The sequence below is a fragment of the Macaca fascicularis genome, chromosome 2 (genome assembly GCF_037993035.2).
Source record: "Macaca fascicularis isolate 582-1 chromosome 2, T2T-MFA8v1.1".
Lineage (NCBI taxonomy): Eukaryota > Metazoa > Chordata > Mammalia > Primates > Cercopithecidae > Macaca > Macaca fascicularis.
The window spans coordinates 40,908,997-40,929,653 of NC_088376.1; the positions used below are offsets into that span (position 1 = coordinate 40,908,997).

At 44.0% G+C, this 20,657-nt stretch overlaps 1 protein-coding gene across 18 annotated transcripts in view; it reads right to left on the bottom strand.

Moving 5' to 3' along the window:
• DZIP1L (DAZ interacting zinc finger protein 1 like) overlaps positions 1 to 20,657 on the bottom strand; it is a 55,256-nt gene that overhangs the window by 14,781 nt on the left and 19,818 nt on the right. For 16 of the 18 annotated variants that reach the window (XR_012430732.1, XR_012430734.1, XR_012430729.1 and 13 more), the window contains 8 exons: positions 19,392 to 19,513; positions 14,581 to 14,742; positions 10,556 to 10,684; positions 9,144 to 9,206; positions 7,762 to 7,902; positions 5,385 to 5,415; positions 4,231 to 4,281; positions 677 to 810 (listed from right to left, as the gene is read on the bottom strand). Coding sequence is in view for 7 of the 18 variants with exons in the window: in XM_065539975.2 (XP_065396047.1) it covers positions 677 to 810; positions 4,231 to 4,281; positions 5,385 to 5,415; positions 7,762 to 7,902; positions 9,144 to 9,206; positions 10,556 to 10,684; positions 14,581 to 14,742; positions 19,392 to 19,513 (833 nt within the window). In the remaining 11 variants the exon portion in view is untranslated. Of the gene's footprint in view, positions 1 to 676; positions 811 to 4,230; positions 4,282 to 5,384; positions 5,416 to 7,446; positions 7,557 to 7,761; positions 7,903 to 9,143; positions 9,207 to 10,555; positions 10,685 to 11,138; positions 11,251 to 14,580; positions 14,743 to 19,391; positions 19,514 to 20,657 lie in introns of those variants that run through there. The other 2 variants (XM_074031110.1, XR_012430738.1) reach the window with 2 other exon arrangements.

A 20,657-nucleotide genomic window follows, 5' to 3' on the forward strand; every position in this document is an offset into this window, starting at 1 on the left:
ATACTGTTCAGGTGATGGATGCACCAAAATCTCAGAAATCACCACCTAAGAACTTATTCATGTAACCAAACAACACCTGTACCCCCAAAACCCATTGAAATAAAAAAAAATCAAATTTCAGATATTTTATCTCAAAATAAAATATACATACATATATGTAACTGCTAAAAAAACTATAGGAAAATATGTTGTTATTTCTCAAAAAAAACCCCACAAATAATTGGTGCCAGACATAGCTTTCAATGATGCCCACACACAGCCACCTGCTGAGTGGACACAGCCACATATACCACAGATGATGGGCTTGCAGATGGATACTTACCCAAGGGGGGGACCTGTCCATAGGCCAGATTGAGCCAATTAAATTCCCTCTAGCAAAAAAATTAGAGACACAGAGGGAAGTAACCAATGAGTGGAGAACACTGAGCAGTGAGGACTCAGGGTAGCATCACCAGCCAAATAGGGCCAGTATTGAGAAGCTGCTGGAGAAACACAGGAAAGATACCACACTGCCACTGTGAAGTGAGAAAGGCGTGCAGATGCCAAAGGAGCCCGGGCTGCCAAGTGAGATGAATGAGCTCACAATGCAAAGAACAATCGATCATTTGTCTGTTTGAGAGTGCTTAGTGTCTAAATCGTAGGTATCAGCCCTTAAAACGGTGGCCCTGAAACTCACCTTCCTTATCCCCATGCTTTCGAGCTTCTCTTCCAGGGTGTCCTCCAGGATTGGTCTGAAGTGCTTCAGCAAGGTGGGGTTATGCCTCAGAGCTGCCAGCACCTTCTGCTGTTCATCCTCGGAGTCGTCCATCTCTGTAGCATGAGACAATCACCCAGATCAGCCTGGGCACCTGAGTTCTCTGTTCCTAAAGCCCCACTGCACCTGCCAAGCCCTCACACTGCCAGGGATCCTGGTCTCTAGCCTGTGAGCCCAGGGCCACTGACCCCTCCTGAGTGTCCATCCTTGGGTCAGAAGCTGGGATGTTTCTGCTCCTGGGTACCGCTGCCTTGGACTCTCCACACATCTTTACATTTCTCATCCCCCGCCAGTCTGGATCTCCAAGACCTGGGCTCAGTCAGTCCTACCACAGGTTAACTCAGAACTTGGAGCTTGCATTTGAGCCCTTAAAGCAGCTTGTTCTCTGGGCTCCCTTCTGATCTCAGATTCCAGGCCCCACTGCTGTGGGTTCCAGCCTAATCCTAGCCCCACCTGATACCCTCATCTCATTTCCATGCCAGGCTCAATTCTGGTCCAGGTGATAAACTGGTGGACAAGATAGACAGATCGCTGCTCCCTCAAGTTTACTCTCTAGGCCGGGGATTCTCCCTCTAACTTTAGCATATGTCAGAATCACCTGGGCATGGGTTAAAAATTAATAGTCCCGGCCCGGCGCGGTGGCTCACACCTGTAATCCCAGCACTTTGGGAGGCCGAGGCGGGCGGATCATGAGGTCAGGAGATCGAGACCATCCTGGCTAACACAGTGAAACCCCGTGTCTACTAAAAAATACAAAAAATAAGCCAGGCGTGGTGGTGGGCGCCTGTAGTCCCAGCTACTCAGGAGGCTGAGGCAGGAGAATGGCGTGAACCCGGGAGGCGGAGCTTGCAGTGAGCCGAGATCACGCCACTGTACTCCAGCCTGGGTGACAAAGCAAGACTCCATCTCAAAAAAATTAAAATAAAATAATAGTCCCTCACCTCACCCTCCAATGAGTCTGATTCTATAAGTCTGGGGGAGGGCCCTAGAATCTGCAATTTAACATATTGAGATGATTCTTATGGAGGTAAGCCACAGACCATACTTTAAGAAATACTGATCTGAGGCTAGCAAAATAAGCAATTACAATTAAATGTGGTAAGTGCTACAAAGGAGCAGTCCAAGGTGAGTCAGGAAAGGCATCCTACAGTGTTCTTCAGGTTCCACGTGGGGGCCTCTGTGGTAAGAGTGGGACCAAGCCCTTTGACTCACTCAGTAGACATTAACTGAACAAGTAGCATAAGTGTAATCCGGCTAAGGCTGGATGCTAAGGACAGCGAAGCTCATCTCTCATCCCCCAAGGACCTCACTCACAATCAAGGGTGGTGAATTTCACTGCTGGCTGCCTGTTGGAATCACCCCAGGCTGATTCCATCAGAATTTCTCAAGGTGGACCCAACACTTGATATTTATATTTTGAATTCTCTAGATATTCTAATAAACAGCAAAGCCTGAGAAACAATGATTCTAGGACAATGGTCTTTAACTGTGAGCCAAAGGATCAGCATTACCTGTAACTTGTGAGATGCAGATTCTCAGCATCTACTCCAAACCTACTGAATCAAAAATTCTACAGCTGGAACCCAGAAATCTGGGTTATAACAATCCCTCCCCTACCACCCACTTACCCCCGACCCTGTGTGGTTCTGCTCAATCAAGTTTGCAACAGGACATGAGCCTCAACCTTGTCTTCACATTAGAATCACCTGGGGAGCTTTAAATGCTACTGATGCCTGGAGCCCAACCACTCCATGTTCTGCTTTAGGTAATGTGGGGGTGTAGCGTGGTCCTCTAGACAGTTCAAGCTTCCTGGGTGATTCTTAATGTTTAGCCAGTTGTAGACAGCCACTGGTCTCATGATGGTTCTCAAACTTGAGCAAGAATCAGAATGCCCTGGAGAATGTGTGAAAACAGACTGCTGGGTCCTGCCCCCAGAGTTTCTGCTTCAGTTTGTCTGGGATGGGGTCTGAGAATTACAACTCTGCATTTCTAACAAATTCCCAAGTGATGCTGTTGCCTGCTGGTCTGGGATGGGAAGAGGTAGACAAACAGTCTGCTAAGCAAGTAAAACCTCCACTGTAACAGCACAAGCACGGCCATGGGATCCCCCTGACTCATCGATCTCAGCCTCCTCCTCTCTAGAACCCTGCATCCACTGTTTGAAGATGTGATTCATCCTACCTGAGGACTTTGTGTCACTGAACAGATACTTTCCTCAAAAGTTATATGCAATTCTAATTTTTACAACTATATCCCAAGGTTAAATGCACCGGGAGGGTAGGGGGAGGCAGCAGAGGACTAACTGGTTAAATAAATTTTAGTTTGTCCATCTAAGGGAAGACTGCAAAGCCCTGAAAAAGTAATGAAGCAGTTCTCTTTAAAGGGATATGAAACCATTTCTCAAGTAAGTTGTTAACAATACAACTGACAGCAGAACAATGTGTACAGTGTGTTCCCATTTGGGAAAAGGGAGGAGAACGGGTACACACATGTGCTTATATTTGCACATACTCCCATGTAGCATGAGACGATACACGAGAAACCATTAACAGTGAAACTTCTGGAGAGGAAACTGGATAGCTGGGCAGAAGGGAGGCCTGCTTCTCACTGCATACCCTTTTACACCATTCCTTTTTTTTTTTTTCCCAAGGATTACCATCTCAAAAATAAAGAAAAACATTACATTAAAAAATAAAGTACCCCGTGATGAGCTCTCTGATGGCACAATTAAAATCTGTCTGGGCGTGTCTGTGGGGAACTTTGAAATTGTCACATTGCTGCCTTGCTCAGACGAATGGGCCCTGGTCAGCAGCTTTTCCAGTCAGCACTCACTCATCTGTCCTGGGAGCCTCCTCTCCCTGACTATCCTAAGAGCTCCTTGCAGTCTGGGAGCATCTCTCTTTTTCTCACTTTTCTTTGGCATCCCTTGGCTACATCTGGTTGAGAGGTCTGCGAATCAGAGTCAGTCACCGAATAGGGTGAATAAAAACAGCAGGTACCCAGTGCTCTGAAAAGGGAGCCGAGGTGGATTCCTACGCATTAGTTAGGCCCTGTGGGACCTGTCTGCAGCACACTCACAACGTAGAACAAAACAGCAAATGCCGTTTTAAGACAACTCAGCGAGTTATCTTCCACTGTTCTGCATAGTCACAGGTGAGAGTCAGTGGGGCAGGCTGTGAATCAGAAGTCCCTCCAAAACCTCACTCAGCTACCTTCTAGCTTTGTGACTCTGGACAAGCTAATGACCTCTCTGGGCCTGGGCTTCCCCATCACTAAACCAGCAGATTGTATGTCAGTATCTGCGTGTCACATACCTGGCACACAGAAGGTGTTAAGAAATACTATTTCATGTCCTTAGTTCCCTCCACTCCAGCTTTGGATGTTCAGATACAGTTAAGTAGAGAGAAACTAAACAAGAAGGAGGGCAAAAAATCTGTTTCTGCACTGGAAACCCAGGAAAGAAAGTAAGGTCCCACCTTCCTCTGGAGAGTCCTCTGCATCCGCAGCCTTTGGCACCTCGTGGGTCCCTGAAGAGAGGAGGAACGGTTAGTGGCGCCGGTGCCCTGGACCCCATCCCAGACTAGGAGAAAAGTACAGGACTCCAGCTGAGTATAAGTCAGAAAGAGAAAACCCTCCAGTCAGTTCATCTTGACTGCAGAAAGGCAGGATGCAGCAGACACTGGGGGCAGAAAAATCAGAGTCCACACACTAGCTCTGCCCCTCACTATCTGTGAAAGAGGCAAGTCCTTGAACCCCTCTAAGCCTCAGTTTCCCAGTCTAGAAAATGAGGATAATAATATCGACACCACATTCAATAGTGAGCCAATGTAATGAGATGATGAATCTGAAGTGGCTGGGGAAGGGTGTGGCACATGGCTGTTATTACTGGCTCTGTTCTGGCTCCATCCCTCAAGAAGTTCAGGGCCACAGGGGTCAGGCCTCTCTGAACTGGCTGCATGGCTGGGAAGGGGATGGGAGGAAGGCAAGATAGGAGGAAATGTGAGTTTGCAATAAAAGGCAGAAGTGTAGCTAAAGCCATAGGACAGGGGAGCTGGGGGTGGAGGATGAAGGGCCAAACTTCACAAGGGACTGTCCAAGGTCCTCTAAACAGGAGTAGTCCCCTGCGGGTTGCCATCTACCTTTAGATGCCAGCACCTGCACCCCATTACACACAGATACACGCATCCCCACACCAGAGTACCCAAGAGGAGGAGACTGTATATGCCAAACAGGACACATTCACATGGGGTTGGGGTCAACTTGCTGAACATTGGGAACAAGGTAAAGGTTGCTGGCAACGCTGAATCCTAATTTTCCTCATTCGCTGCAGGCATGGTGAATTAGAAAAGCCTTCTCAAGAACCCCCACTCTACTCATAACCACCCTCCTCCCCACTGCCTCCATCCCTCTACAGACAGGAGCAAACCAGGCAAGCAGCTCTGCCAGCTGCATGGAAAGCCTTCAGCACAAACGCAGCTGCAGGCCGTGTGTCCCAGACGCCTGACACTACACGTCCACAGGCGGCTGTCACCCATCCACCACCCGTGAATTGATTGGGGGGAGGGAAAAGGAGGGAGAAAAGCCAGACACAACAGTCAAGACTGCTACATACTGCCCTGTGTAGACTTACCTTCCACCTTGCTGAGGGACAAGGACTGGATCTGCAAAGAGGTGGAATAGAGTGGGTTACAACCAGCAGAGAATGTTGTGAGAACTCTGCTTCCAGCAGTGTGTCTGCCTAGCACAGTGAGGAAGGGGTGGTTACTGATTCCATGCCTCCCATTGGGAACTGGAAGGAGCTCAGATGCACCACCCCAGTCCCCTGACACATCTCTGGGGTCCGTGTGTGAAAGGGAATGGCAGCATGCTCCATTTTCCAAGGTGGGGGGGCAAGAATGTCCCCTCTTCAAAGAAGAATTAAGGCTCGAGGGCAGGAACCCCATAGAAACAGAGTGGGACAGGCACACAGTTGTTCCTATTGGTATAATTCATGGGAAACAGCCAGGGCAAGGGAGAGGCTCCCTCCCACAATGTGGGCATCTGAGCAGAGCACTCCCTGGGAGGAAGGAGTCAGACATGATCCAGGACAGGAGGCCAGATGTAGACATTCACTGAACGGTCTGCTCAACCCCTCTGCTCCAAGAAGTTCCTCTTCCTTCCTCCTTCATGGCTGCAGGCAGGACAGCCACAGGTGTGTGGCTTCACACCACAGCCGGACCCAACGTCAGGTTTGGGCAGAGAGCTCTGGACTGGCAATGAATGAAATCAAGAGCTGTTGGCAACCAACTGTTTGTGGTTTTCTTGGTTTATATATTTGTTTGTTTTACCACATGAAACAGATAAGAAGCAGAAGCTGATCTTCAGGGTAAAAGGGAAAAATAAAGCAGTTACAGAGAAAGTAACAGAGACACACAGAAGAGGAAAACTGACGACCACCTTCATGTCTCTGGTTTCAGTTTACTCCCAGACTCAGCTGCTCCCTGCCGTGAGCTCTGTGAGATGCTCCATCTACCCTTATGACAAACTCCCTTTTCTGCTTAAGTTTGGGTTGCTGTTTATCACCTGCGGTGGCACATACTGATGTATGACTCATCCAGTGCCCATTCCCCACTGCTGTCTCCTTTGCCTACCTCACTCCAAACTGCAGAACTAGCTGTTTACTTTCCCAGCCTGCTTTGCAGCTGTAGTTTCCCATGTGACACAGCTTTAACCAGCAACATAGATAAGCACAAGTCTTGGGAAGGGACTATGTCATCAACTTCTTCTGCCAAATATGGTTGTATGGTTGGGGCTACAGTAGTCTGCTTGCAACTATGAAAGTGAAGCGGGAAACAAAAGTCATCACACTGAAGATGGTAAAAAGAAAAACACAGTCTGGATTCACAATGGCATACTTCTGCTGCTAACCAAGCCCAGCAACTGTCACCTCTCTTGCTGTGACAATAAAAATAAGCCCCTATTAGCCTATTCTGTTATCTTTAGCCAATAGGCTCCTAACTGAATCATTTGCAAACAAGAGTTCTGAGTAACATACAGGACATTATAGCCAGCAGGGAACATTGTGGAAACTCTGCCGTGGTTTCCTCCTTAGGACACCTCCAGACTAGAGTTCAGTGCAGAGCTGAGTGTTTTGGGGGGGAAACTGAAAAGTAGCAAGAGAGTGGGGTAGTTATGTCACCTGGGTGAAATGTGGCTGGGTGTGTGGGAAAGCACAAATAGCAAGGGGTGCAGGAACAAGAGGCCAGGACTAGGCAGTAACAGTGGGTGCTCAGCCCAGGGAAGTTGTGTGGAGCCTGGTCCATGAGGTGGGTGGCAGCAGAGGAAGATACAGATTTTCCACAGACCTGGGGCTCGGGAGGGAGAGCTCAGCCTGGACTGGGCAGAGAATTGTCAGCAATAGGTAAAGAGTCACAGGGGCCAGCTTTAGGAGAAAGGTGCTAAGTGAGTGCCTTTTCATCACACTGTGTTCTCTCTCACCTCATCAGAGACTGTTCCTTTATGAAAAAGGTACTGGTTAAGGAATTCTGCCTGAGAACGCTGTGTAAAAAACACAAGCTTTGCATTCTTCCTGCCTGGCCAGGGTTAAATCTCATCACTTACAGAGTGCCCCATGAGGACTTGAGCGAGGCACTTCCCTTCTCCAGTGTATTTCACCATCTGTCAAATGAAGATGGGGAGAAGGGGATGCCTACCTTGAAGGACAGTAGTGAGGCTTAAACGAGGTAGTAAGCAAAGTATCAGTGAGGTGCTGAGCATTTCACATGGTCTCTGCTGTTAGAGTGGCCCCATCTGCCAGCAGCCCCTAAGGAGACGGCACATCTTCAGCCTGGAAGGAGGCAGCTACAGCCTGATGATTTTGTGCCCTTCATGCCAGAGGACTTTTCTCTCTCCTTAAGGAGCCTGAGTGGTAAGACTAGCACTGATAAGCCCAGAAGAATCCAAGGAGATCCTCACAGGAAAGAGGCCCAGGGACACCAAGGCCTGGCTGAAAGCGGGGACAGACCTACCATCTCCTCCTGGGAGGCAATGATCCTAGCTTGTTCCTGCAGCTGGGCACGGAGGGCGCTGATCTGGCGCTGGGACTGGGCAGCTGCCTTCTTCTGATCCTGAGACAGGGAGGCCTGGAGCCTCTGGTTCTCCTCCTGTAGCTGGCAGGCACAAGATGGCTGGTCAGTCAAATGTCTGCAGGGACATCTGAGTGCCCAGTGTCTGCAGGCCCAGCACCTGTAGGCAAGTGCCGGGCAAGCACGGTAAAGGATTTTGAGACCTGGACAAGCTTTCTAACAAGACTACCTTCAAGTCTGGGGACATTTTTGTGCTGTGCCTGAGAAGAAGAAAGAATGGAAGGCATGCGTTTAAGACTAGGAGAAAAAGGGCTGTCTGTCAGGTGTAGCCACCCACTGAGGAACAGTCAGATAAATTAAAACCATTTGAAAATCATCAAATGGATGTTTTTAGGTGAAAACAAGAAGTGAAGAAAACAAGTTAACATGCTACTTCTGATGTAACAGTGGAAATAAAGTGAAAATATTTATTAATATTTGCATAAAGAAACTTTAGAAGAATACAAAAGAAAGCTATAAAAGTCACCTGAGCAGTAGGTGTTGGGGACGGGTAGATGGAACAGGTGGGAGTGAGACTCTACTCAGTGTAACTTAATATATTTCTCCTGTTTTTGGAACAAATGTGAACGTATTTCCCATTTGGAAATGCTTCAGATAAAATAAAACCATCACATGTGAGTGATCATGCTTCCCTACACCACAGTGAGGAGCGTCTACCATGGACCAGACTGATCTAAGCCTTTTCATCTTCTGAGCTTTCTGCGGGCAGAACCTGGGGCTCTTATGAACCAGCTTCCTCCTCAACTTGCCTCCTGCTCAGGGCACTTTTACAGAAGCTGTTTGCTCTGCCCTGAGGCCCACCACTCCCTGTTCACTGTTCTCAGTATCCAAGTCCTTCCCTTCGGACTGCCGCTGAACTATCACAGAGGCCCACGGCCGCCTGCTTCTCTCCTAGGGTGGGGGAATTTCAAAGAAGAGCCCAAATGTGAAATGACCAGGCGATTCATCTGAGGGTTATGGCACAACCCTCCCTGGAGGGCCTATAGGGGTCACTGCAAAGAAGACCACAGAACAAAGGATGTGTTTGATTCAGAGGAGAAGGCCTGGAGGGCCCTGTTCCTGGACAGGGAAGCTGCTGGCTGGACAGTTCACCCCTTCTGTGTACTGAGGAGACAGTAGCGAGGAGCAAAATCTGCAGCAAATTATCTGCCAACCAGTTCTAGGTGAGATAGGGGAGATGGTGGGTGAGGGGACATGGAGAATGCTGAATTCTGAGAGGAGGTCACGGGAAACCAAGCTCCCCGAGATCACCCAACAAAAGCTACCTCTTTCTTCTCAGCCACGTGCTCTTCATGCAGTTCCTTCATTTTTCTTTTCCACTCCATTTTCTGAAAAAGATTAAAAGCTTATCAAATGGACCCTTGCGGGTATTAAAACATATTATAAAGCTACAGGAAGTTAAAAGTACTGGCTCATGGGTAGGCAGACAGAGTAGTGGAATAGAATAGAAAATCCAGACAAAGATGGAAATAAATGGAAACAGTATGAGGAGAGGGAGATGGATTATTGACTAATGGTGTTGGAACAAATGGCTAGCTACCAGAAAAAAAATAGGAGGTTGGATCCTTATTACACATCTTAAACCAAAATATATTGTAGGTGGGTCAAAGATTTAACACAAAAAATAAGGCCATAAAAGTACTAAAAGAAAACACAGGAATGTTGTCTTTAAATCTCAGAATGGGAAAGGCCATAAAGAAAATATGAGTAATTGGATAATTTTGACTACATAAACATGAATGTATTGTTGTATGGCCAAACCATAATAAACAAAATTGAAGGACCAACAGAATACTGGGGAAAATAACCACAAGTAGTACAACAAAGGGCTGAGTTAATTTCCATACATTATACAAACTCATAAATTGATAGGGGAAACGTCAATAATAGAAAAGTAGACAAAGAATGTGAACAGAGTTCTCGGGAAAAGAGTGGCCTCTTTATAATGTGAAACCTGTCAAACATCAATCAGCAGAAACACCTTACTGCTGATTGTTAGTTAGACTTTACATTTTTTCTCAAGATTCTCGGACAGCAGAAAGAGAAACACAACATGATTTAACACCTGTACCAACTACCCTTCTTTGCCATGGAATTATCAGTGATACAGACTATTTTATAACCAGACTGCAGTAAAATTCATCCAGGGGTGGCCACAGCCACCTCCTACCAGCCCGTGAGAGCAGACTGCACAAGTCTTCCTGGCTCCATTCAGTGACCTCACATTGATAGCAGGAAATCGGCCATGGTGGGAGTATTTACACCATGGAAATTGGCAAATGCTACAAATTAAAGTTTTTTAGTTCCAGAGAGCTGTTTGCTAAACAACTACCATCACAACACTGGATGCATCCCAAATATCTTCAAACCCAAGAGACTGTCACACTTTCTAAGAGTTGTTTCCAACTAGGTTAGAATTAGAATGGGGCAAAGGTGTCAAATAAGAGACAGAGTTTTATGTATTTTTTAAAAGATCTTAGGCAAATCTGACATTGCACACATACCACCAGCCTCACCTGAGAACCCTATTCTATGCTTTCATGTACTGGCAGAAGGTCTGAAAATACAGAACTTTGATGTCCTTCAACTTCTCTACATTCATAAATGAGAGAATATATTGGAAGAGAAGATGGCTCTCGGCTTCCTCTGGGAAGAAAGGCATGGAGCATCAGCTCACCTGAATTTCTGTCTTCTCTCTCAGGGCCTGAAGCTCCTGTGCCTGCCGGAGCCACTCCTCTGACTCCTCATCTCGCAGTGATCCCAGGTTGGACTCCATCACACTGTGGGACTGCAGTGCCCGCAGTTTCTAAAAAGGCCAGGGCACAGTTTTATTCAGATGAAGATCTCATCATGATGTCAGATCAGAGGGGCACGCCTTACCCAACTCATCCTCCCCACTTATCCTCACTAGATACCTACACGCCTACAAATATTCACACAAATCAGCATTCCCCTGTACAAGGGCTCTCCTGGGGGCTCAGCCCTTGCATAGAAAAAGCAATTCCATGGAAGAACAAATTAAAGAGTGTAGTTTCCATTTCACTTAAATTCTGCTATACTCAATATCCTGAGCTCTCCTGACTGCTGTCCCATTTCTTCCTCAGTCTGGAATAAGCTGATGAGAATGAGACTCTTAGAGCCTATGGGAGGGTCGCAGGCACCCCAGGCTACTCCTTGAGGACTCCTGCCTCTCTCCCTACAAAACATCCTGGCTGTCTCCAGAAAGGACTTTGCACAGCTTGGAGTAGAGTCATCGATACCTGGTGATTCCTGGGCTAGTAGTGTGTGTGACCTGAAGGAAAAGGTACAGAAAATCGGATCAAAGAGAGGATGCCTTTCCACCCACCTATGATTATTTCTTATAATATATGACTGGTGTAGTAACAAAAGCAACGTATTTCCATCTGTATGACTGTATAAAACTCATAAGCCCTATTAAGGCTTTAAGGAAGTAACTGCAAGTGCCTAAGTTTAACTTGGCATCATTCTTGCTAACACTTCTCAACTATTGCTAAGCAATACTGGTTCCAAAGGTTAACAGTTTCTAAACTCCTTGAATATTATCAGAGAGTCAAATGTTTCATCAGATGTATGCACACCTCCCGGGTTCCGATGTGTCACTCCTGGTTTCCATATGCTGCTTATGACACACACCAGAGCTGACTTTCTTGGCAGTACAAACTTTCATGATATTTTCATTTAGCTAGACACTCCTTCGGCATCTCAGGTTACTCCAGGTCTAATCTAAAGTTCTCTCTTTAGACAGGTGACATAGCCAAAGTAAGCTCTCAGACTTCTGTATCAAGCAAAAAGTTTTGAGGAAAAAAATATTTTCAAAATACATAGAGTTTTCATTGGCCTTCCTCACATCAGGGAGAATCGGTTTTTGCATTTTGAAAATGAACATCTTACAGTGTTTTATTTAACAATCATTCTAAATGGAATCTTGCTTGTTTTTACCCTTAAAATTTTTTTTAAAATAAATTAACAAAATGACTACCCAACTACATTGAGAATTTGGTATCCAGTTTGATTCCTATACTTTAATAAAAGTAAAACAATAAAATATTGAAAGGAGACAAGGGTAAGACACACAAACATACAAACACAATATAAATAATCCTATAGGGGAAAGGTTTTTAAAAAAGAATAAGATGGGCCGAGCGCAGTGACTCAAGCCTGTGATCCCAGCACATTGGGAGGCTGGGATGGGCAGATTACTTGAGCCCAGGAGGCCAGCCTGGGTAACATGGCGAAACCCCATCTCTACAAAAAATATGAAAATTAGCTGGGTGTGGTGGCACGTGCCTGTAGTCACAGCTACTCAGGAGGCTGAAGGAGAATCACTTGAGCCTGGGAGGTCAAGGCTGCAGTGAGCCGTGATTGTGTCACTGCATTTGAGCCTGGGCAACAGGGTGAGAACCTGTCTTAAAGGAAAAAAAGAAAAAAGATAGGATGTTCGAGTTTAGGAGAATGTGATCCAAGTTAAAAAGGATATCATGGATGATAAGGATTATGTCCTCATTCACTGAAACTCATAATTTTCTGACCAAAAGTAACCTTTTGACCCTTGAAGAGGCGGTTTCTGAACAACAACTTGAAATTCCTATCAATACCTATTTATCAAACGTCTAGTCAGCTAGCACTGTGTCGGGGAAGTGTGGGGGTCAGGAGATGTTTGCATGCGCTTGGGAAGGATGGATGTGGAGCTGTGTATTAGGAGCATGAGGTCAGTAGTGGAGCAGCATCTTCTCTTCCACAATCATGCCTGGCCCAACTAGGAAGCATTTTGGATGGAACGGTGTCATTTTAGGGAGCCCCCACCCCCACCCCAGTGCACACAGAGTTCTCATTTCAACCCGTCCACCTTCCACCTTTGGCTTTCCATCTCAGACAGGAATGATGGAGCACCCAAGACTCCAGGCATATGACAATTTCCTTTTGAAAAAAAATTTGCCTAGGTGTTTCTTTAGGTAAAACATGGAATGATTGTGAAAAAAGCTATTAGACGGTTCATTTTCAAAAACAAGATTATCCTTGATCTAGGAGGACCAATGAGAGATAAATACATTTAAAAAATATTTTTCCTTAAAACTTTTTCCTTGATACAGTTTTAGTCATACAGGTTTATATGGGAAGATATGGTCAAGGGATAACTTTTTTTTTCTTTTGAGACGGAGTCTCACTCTGTCACCCAGGCTGGGGTGCAGTGGTGCGATCTCAGTTCACTGCAACCTCTACCTCCTGGGTTCAAGTTATTCTCCTACCTCAGCCTCCCAAGCAGCTGGGATAACAGGCACCCGCCACCACACCCAGCTAATTTTTGTATTTTTAGTACAGACGGGGTTTCGCCATGTTGGCCATGCTGAACCACCCGCCTTGGCCTCCCAAAGTGCTGGGATTACAGGCGTGAGCCACTGCGCCCAGCCCAGGGATAACTTTAATAAGGTTTTCCTGCATAAACTTGATAGTATATCCAGTAGAAGAATAGGACCTTTGGAAATTAAAGAGCTAGGTTCAAATCCCAGCTCCATCTCTTCCTAGCTAAGTGACCTTGGGCAAGTTATATGGCCTCAATTTCTTCACCTATAAAGAAAGAATGATAGCTGGGCACAGTGGCTCAAGCCTGTAATCCCAGCACTTTGGGAAGCTGAGGTGGGAGGATCATTTGAGGTCAAAAGTTCCAGACAAGCCTGGTCAACATGGTGAAACCCCGTCTCTTCGAAAAATACAAAAATTAGCCAGGCATGGTGGCACACGCCTGTAATCCCAGATACTCTGGAGGCTGAGGCACGAGAATCACTTGAACCCAGGAGATGGAGGTTGCAGTGAGCCAACACCGCACCACTGCACTTCAGCCTGGGCGACAAAACGAGAGAATGAGAGCAAGAAAGGAAAGTGGGGGGAGGGAGGGAGGGGGGGAGGGAGGGAGGGAGGGAGGGAGGGAGGAAGGAAGGAAGGAAGGAAGGAAGGAAGGAAGGAAGGAAGGAAGGAAGGAAGGAAGGAGAGAAAGAAAGAAAATAGCTTTAAAAAAAAAACTTCAAAAAAAAGTACTAAACTAGTAATGCACCTATTTTGAGAATGTTATGGTTGGTTGCTATGAAGATGAAAAGTTAGTGTATATAAAGTATACTGCATGGGGGCTGGAAAACAGTAAATACAGTCAGTAAATGGTAGGTATTATGTCTGACCTCTGAAGACCCCAACACAGTGTCTGGCATGTAACCAGGATTCAGGGAATATTTGTTGGGAGAAAAACGCATTCATTTAAATTTTATCCCATTTCTTGTCCAGTGATGAAACCCCTTGGCAAAAATAAGAATAATACCTAGAGATATTACTATATACCAGATATACTACTGATATATTACTATATGCTAGATAATGTTACATACTGTATGTGTACTAATTTAACCCTCTCAGCAGCCTATCTTACAGTCATAAAACTGAGGCATGAGGAGGTTAACTAACTCATCCAAGGTCTCACAACCAGTATGTGACACAGCAGTGATTCAACCCCAAGGCCTCTGATATCTGGGCCTCTAATATCAGGCCTCTGATAACTGGCTTCTGATAACTGAGCTCACAGTGTTTTAGTTTCCAACAGCAGATGAAATAAAACTAGTACAAACCAAGATATAAATTTTGAGAATAAGCAGATTTCCAACAAAAGAACTTTGAAAAGCCTTTTATGTTGGGTACCTCTTCTAGTGTAGAGTTCTGGTTGGCAACATTTTTAAATTCATCCCAAAATAATTTTTTTAGTTTGTCTATTTCCCCATAAAGTTTGGTCCACTCTTGTTCTTTCCATTTATCAAATTCTTTCTTAGCTTCTACTTCCCTCTGATGAATGATCTCTGCTTCCTACAAAGAAGAGCAAGAACAATATGATGATTAATTCCACATCACAGCAAATATTTACTAAGGACCTGCTTAGGCTTCCTTGTCTATGCAAGTCACTATGGAGACCCAAAGAACATTCATCCCACAGTTCCCGTTGTTTGGACTTGGGAGGACCAGTCTAAGCCAGTCTTACCTGAACTGTAAAGTCTCTTGAGTATAGGGACTTGTTTCTTTTTCTCTATGCAGGCATACCTCTGAGATATTACAGGTTCAGTTCCAGACCACCACAATAAAGAGAATATCACAATAAAGCAAGTAGTCGAATAAAGCAAGTATCACAACAAAACAAGTGTGTCATATAAATATTTTTGCTCCCCAGTGTATATAAAAGTTGCATTTACGCTAGACTGTAACCTATTAAGTGTTCCATAGGATTATGTATAAAAAAAGTACATAACTTTATTTAAAAATATTGTATTGCTTAAAAACAAAGATAAATAGCTAGGACCTAATTAAACTAAAGAGCTTTTGCATGGCAAAAGGAACAGTAAGCAGGGTAAACAGACAACCCACAGAGTGGAAGAAAATCTTCATAATCTATGCATCTGACAAAGGACTAATGTCCAGAATCTATAATGAACTCAAACAAATCAGTCAGAAAAAAACAAACAATCCCATCAAAAAGTGGGCTAAGGACATAAATACACAATTCTCAAAAGAAGATATACAAATGGCCAACAAGCATATGAAAAAATGCTCAACATCACTAATGATCGGGGAAACGCAAATCAAAACCACAATGCGATACCACCTCACTCTGGCAAGAAGGGCCATAATCAAAAAATCAAAAAACAGTAGATGTTGGCATGAATGCGGTGATCAGGGAACACTTCTACGCTGCTGGTGGGAATGTAAACTAGTACAGCCACTATGGAAAACAGTGTGGAGATTCCTTAAAGAATTAAAACTAGGGCTGGGTGCAGTGGCTCACACCTGTAATACCTGCACTTTGGAAGGCCGAGGCAGGCAGATGGAGACCATCCTGTCTAACACAGTGAAACCTTGTCTCTACTCAAAATTCAAAAAATGAGCTAGGCGTGGTGGCAGGCACCTGTAGTTCCAGCTACTCAGGAGGCTGAGGCAGCAGAATCGCTTGAACCCGGGAGGTGGAGGTTGCAGTGGGCTGAGGTCGCACCATTGCACTCCAGCCTGGGTGACAGAGCGAGACTCTGTCTCAAAAAAATAAATAAATAAATAAAGAATTAAAACTAGAACTACCGTTTGATCCAGGAATCCCACTACTGGGTATCTACCCAGAGGAAAATAAGTCATTATTCAAAAAAGATACTTGCACACACATTTACGGTACCATAATCCACAATTGCAAAATCGTGGAATCAAACTAAATGCTCATCAATCAATGAGCAGATAAAGAAACTGTGAGATATATATATATATCTCACAGTTTTATATATATATATATATATATATATATATATATATATATATATGAAGGAATACTACTTAGCCATAAAAAAGAATGAATTAACAATATTTGCAGTGACCTGGATCAGATTGGAGACTATTATTTTAAGTGAAGTAACTCAGGAATGGAAAATCAAACATGTATGTTTTCACTGATATGTAGGAGCTAACCTATGAGGACACAAAGGCATAAGAATGATACAGTGGACTTTGGGGACTTGAGAGGAAGAATGGGAGGGGGGGCAAGGGGTAAAAGACAACAACTATGGTTTTGCTGTGTATATCGTTCAGGGATGGGTGCACCAAAATCTCACAAGTCACCACTAAAGAACTTACTCATGTAAACAAATGCTACCTGTACCCCAATAACTTATGGAAAAATAAAAAATAATAATAAAATTTTTAAAAAATACTTTATTGCTAAAAAATGCTAACGATCATCTGATCCTTTAGTAAGTCATAATCTTTTTGCTGGTGCTGGGTCTTGCCTTGAGGTTGATGGCTGCTGACTGATGAGGGTTGGGTGCTGTGGCAATTTCTTAAAATAAGACAACAGACCAGGCATAGTGGCTCACGCCTGTAACCCCAACACTTTAGGAGGCCGAGGTGGGTGGATCACTTAAAGTCAAGAGTTCAAGACCAACCTGTCCAACATGGCAAAACCTCTGTCTCTACTAAAAATACAAAAAATTAGCCAGGTGTGGCAGCATGTGCCTGGAATCTGTTACTGTTACCAGGCTGAGGCAGGAGAATCACTTGAACCTAGGAGGCGGAGGTTGCAGTGAGCCAAGATCATGCCACTGCACTCCAGCCTGGGCGACAGAGCAAGACTCTGTCAAAAAAAAAAGACACCAGTGAAGTTTGCCACATAGACTGACTCCTCCTTTCATGAAAGATCTCTCTGTAGCATGAGATGCTCTTTGGTAGCATTTGACACACAGTAGAATTTCTTTCAAAATCAGAGCCAATTCTCTTAAACTTTACTGCTGCTTTCTCAACTAAGTTTGTGTAATATTTTAAGTCCTTTCTTATCATTTCAACAATGTTCACAACATCTTCAGCAGTAGTAGAGTCCATCTCAAGAAATTCCTTTATTTGCTCATCCATAAGAAGCAATTCCTCAACCATTAGTTTTATCATGAGGTTGCGGCACAGTCCCATCTTCAGGCTCCACTTCTAAGTCTATTTCTCTTGCTGTTTCCACCACATCTGCAGTGGCTTCCTCCACTGAAGTCTTGAATCCCTTAAAGTCATCCAAGATGACTGGAATCTATTTCATCCAAACTCCAACCTCCTCCAAAGAATCACACATTTGCTTAATGGCATCCAGAATGGCAAATCCTTTCCAAAAGGTTTTCAATTTACTTTGCTCATATTCATCAGAGGAATCACTATCTAGACAGCTATAACCTTACAAAATGTATTTCTTAAATAATAAAACTTGGAAGTCAAAATTACTCCTCGATTCATGGGCTGCAGAATGGATATTGTGTTAACAGGCTTGAAAACAATACAAATCTCCTTGTACATCTCCACCAGAGCTCTTAGGTGACCAGGAACATTGTCAATGAGCAGTAATTATTTTGAAAAGAATCTTTTTTTAGCAGTAGATCTCAACAGTGGGCTTAAAATATTCAGTAAACCATGCTGTAAACAGCTGTGCTGTCATCTGGACTTTCTTTTCCATTTTTGGAGCACAGGTAGAGTAGAGCTAGCATAATTCTTAAGGACCCTAGAATTTTCACAGTAGCAAATGAGCATTGGCTTCAACTTAAAGTCACCAGCTGTATTAGACCCTAACAAGAGAATCATGCTGTTCTTTGAAATTGTGAAGCCAGGCATTGTCTTATCTCTAGCTATAAAAGTTCTAGATGGCTTCTTCCTATAGAAGGTTATTTTTTCTACACTGAAAATCTGTTTAGTACAGTTACCTTCATCAATGATCTTAGCTAGATCCTCAAGATAACTTGCTGCAGCTTCTATATTAGCACTTGCTGCTTCACATTGCACTTTCATTGCTATGGAGATGGCTTCTTTCCTTAAACCTATGAACCAACCTCTTATAGCTTCCAACTTTTCTCCTGCAGCTTCGTCACTCTCAGCCTTCATAGAAGTGAAGAGAGTTAGGTCCTTGCTCTGGATTAAGCTTCGGCTTAAGGGAATTTTGTGGCTGGTCTGATCTTCTATCCAGACCACTAAAACTTTCTCCATCTCAGTAATAAGGCTGTTTCACTTTCTTAACATTTGTGTGGTCAGTGGAGTAGTACTTTAAATTTCCTTCAAATCTCCCTTGTATTCACAACTTGGCTGTTTGGCACAAGAGGCCTGCCTCTCAACCCATCTCAGCTTTCGACATGCCTTCGTCACTAAACTTAATCATTCCTACTTTTTGATGTAAAGTGAGAGATGCTTAAGTTTGCCATCTTATATGGACAGTTTGTGGCACCCCAAAACAATTACAACAGTAACATCAAAGATCACTGATCACAGATCACCATAACATTATTTTTCATAATAATGAAAAAGTTTGAAATATTGTGAGAATTACCAAAATGTGATACATAGACATGAAGTGAGCACAAGCTGTTGGAAAATGATGCTGATAAATTTGCTCAACACAGAGTTGGCACAAACCTTCAATGTGCAAACAATACAATGTCTGTGAAACACACAAAACACAAAAAAAGAGGTATGCCTGTATTCGTCACAATACCCACTATGCAGCTGGTGCTCAATAAATGCATGCTGAGGGGATGAATAATGAAGGGATGAGCAGGGTAACTTCATGTATTTTCATTCTACAAACATTTACTGAGCATCTTCTCTGCGCTGAGTTCTGGAGCTTTCAGAATCAAACCCAGTCTTTGTCCTCAAAAAGTTAACTTACAGTATTGTGTACGAAGCTAAAATTCAAGTGCAAATGTCCTCAGAGGGTGCTGACTAATGCAGGAAACTGCATCTCTCTGCTCTACTTTCGTCCACATAAGTCTGGCAAAAATAATTCAATTTTCCTTTCCAGGCTACCTAAAATCATTTGCCATGTCTGAGAAGGCACTATCCCAGTTCTGACTCTCAGCTCTGGGAAACCAGCCGGAACATTTGCCCTGTGGGATTCCTGTGCATCAAGGGTCTCCTGGGGTAGGTCCATGACCCGGGTCTCCCTGATGTTTTCTCTCCCTGCCCACCTGGAGCTGCCGCTGCCTCTCCGCCTCCCTCTGAGCTTCCAGCTCCTCTTGGGTCCACTTTAGCTTGGCCCGTAGCTCTTCTAACACCTCTTCCACTGGCTGTTCCTGCTTCTTCTGTTTTCCTGTGGGGTCCATGCAAAGACAGGTGATCAGTTTAAGTCCAAAAATCAAGGGAGTGTAGTTTCTCACCTCGTCAATCAGCCACATCTCGGTCTGAAACCAGCTTCACTACTTAGTACATTGACCTTGGGCAAAGAACATAACCTCAGTGTCCCTCTGTTTCCCCAAACTGGAAAATAGAGATAACAATAGCACCTAACTCAGAGGGCTGCTGTAAGGATGAAATGTGAGAATGCAAAGTGCTTAGCATAGTGCTTGGCACGACAGCTCAAAAAATGTGAATTACTTTTGTACTATCACTTAAAGTAAGTATTTTGACAGTACTGACATATGGAAATAGAAATTTAAAATTACTGTAGTAACAGAACAGAATATCAAATAGCATGTACACCAATTATCAATAAAAAGAACATATCTATGTATCCTGACAGTAATCAGAGAGAATTTTAAAGTAATAAAAATCATTGTAGTTTTAAGTTCACTGTTTTCAGTAATGTACGTGTATACTTTTAAATGTCAGGCCAGGCGCGGTGGCTCATGCCTGTAATCCCAGCACTTTGGGAGGCCGAGGCGGGCTGATCATGAGGTCAAGACCAGCCTGACCAACATGGTGAAACCCCGTCTCTACTGAAAAAACAAAAAAAATTAGCCGAGTGTGGTGGCGGGTGCCTGTAACCACAGCTACTCGGGAGGCTGAGGCAGAAGAATTGCTTGAACCCCGGAGGCAGAGGTTGCAGTGAGCCAAGATAGTACCAATGCACTCTAGCCTGGGAGACACAGCAAGACTCCGTCTCAATAAATAAATAAATAAATAAATTTCAAATGAAAAAGCAGCAGCATGTATTATAAAGAACCAAAGCTCCTTTAAGTGTATACTTTAAATTGTTTAAGTGAATAAAAAGATTCAGAATAAATTATAAAAAACATCCTAACTGAACCACACACTGATGATAAAGCAAGAGTTCAGGGTCAAAAAAGAATCCAATTATTCTTGAACATTTGTTACTTTTTAAAGCATATTTAGTGATTACTAGATAAATCATACTGTTATTAAAATTCTAAGCCTTTTCTTTGAAAAGCGATGTGGCTTTTCTCAGGTTGGACATTTTACAAACAAGCAATTTTTAGTTGCAGTAGAAATTAATC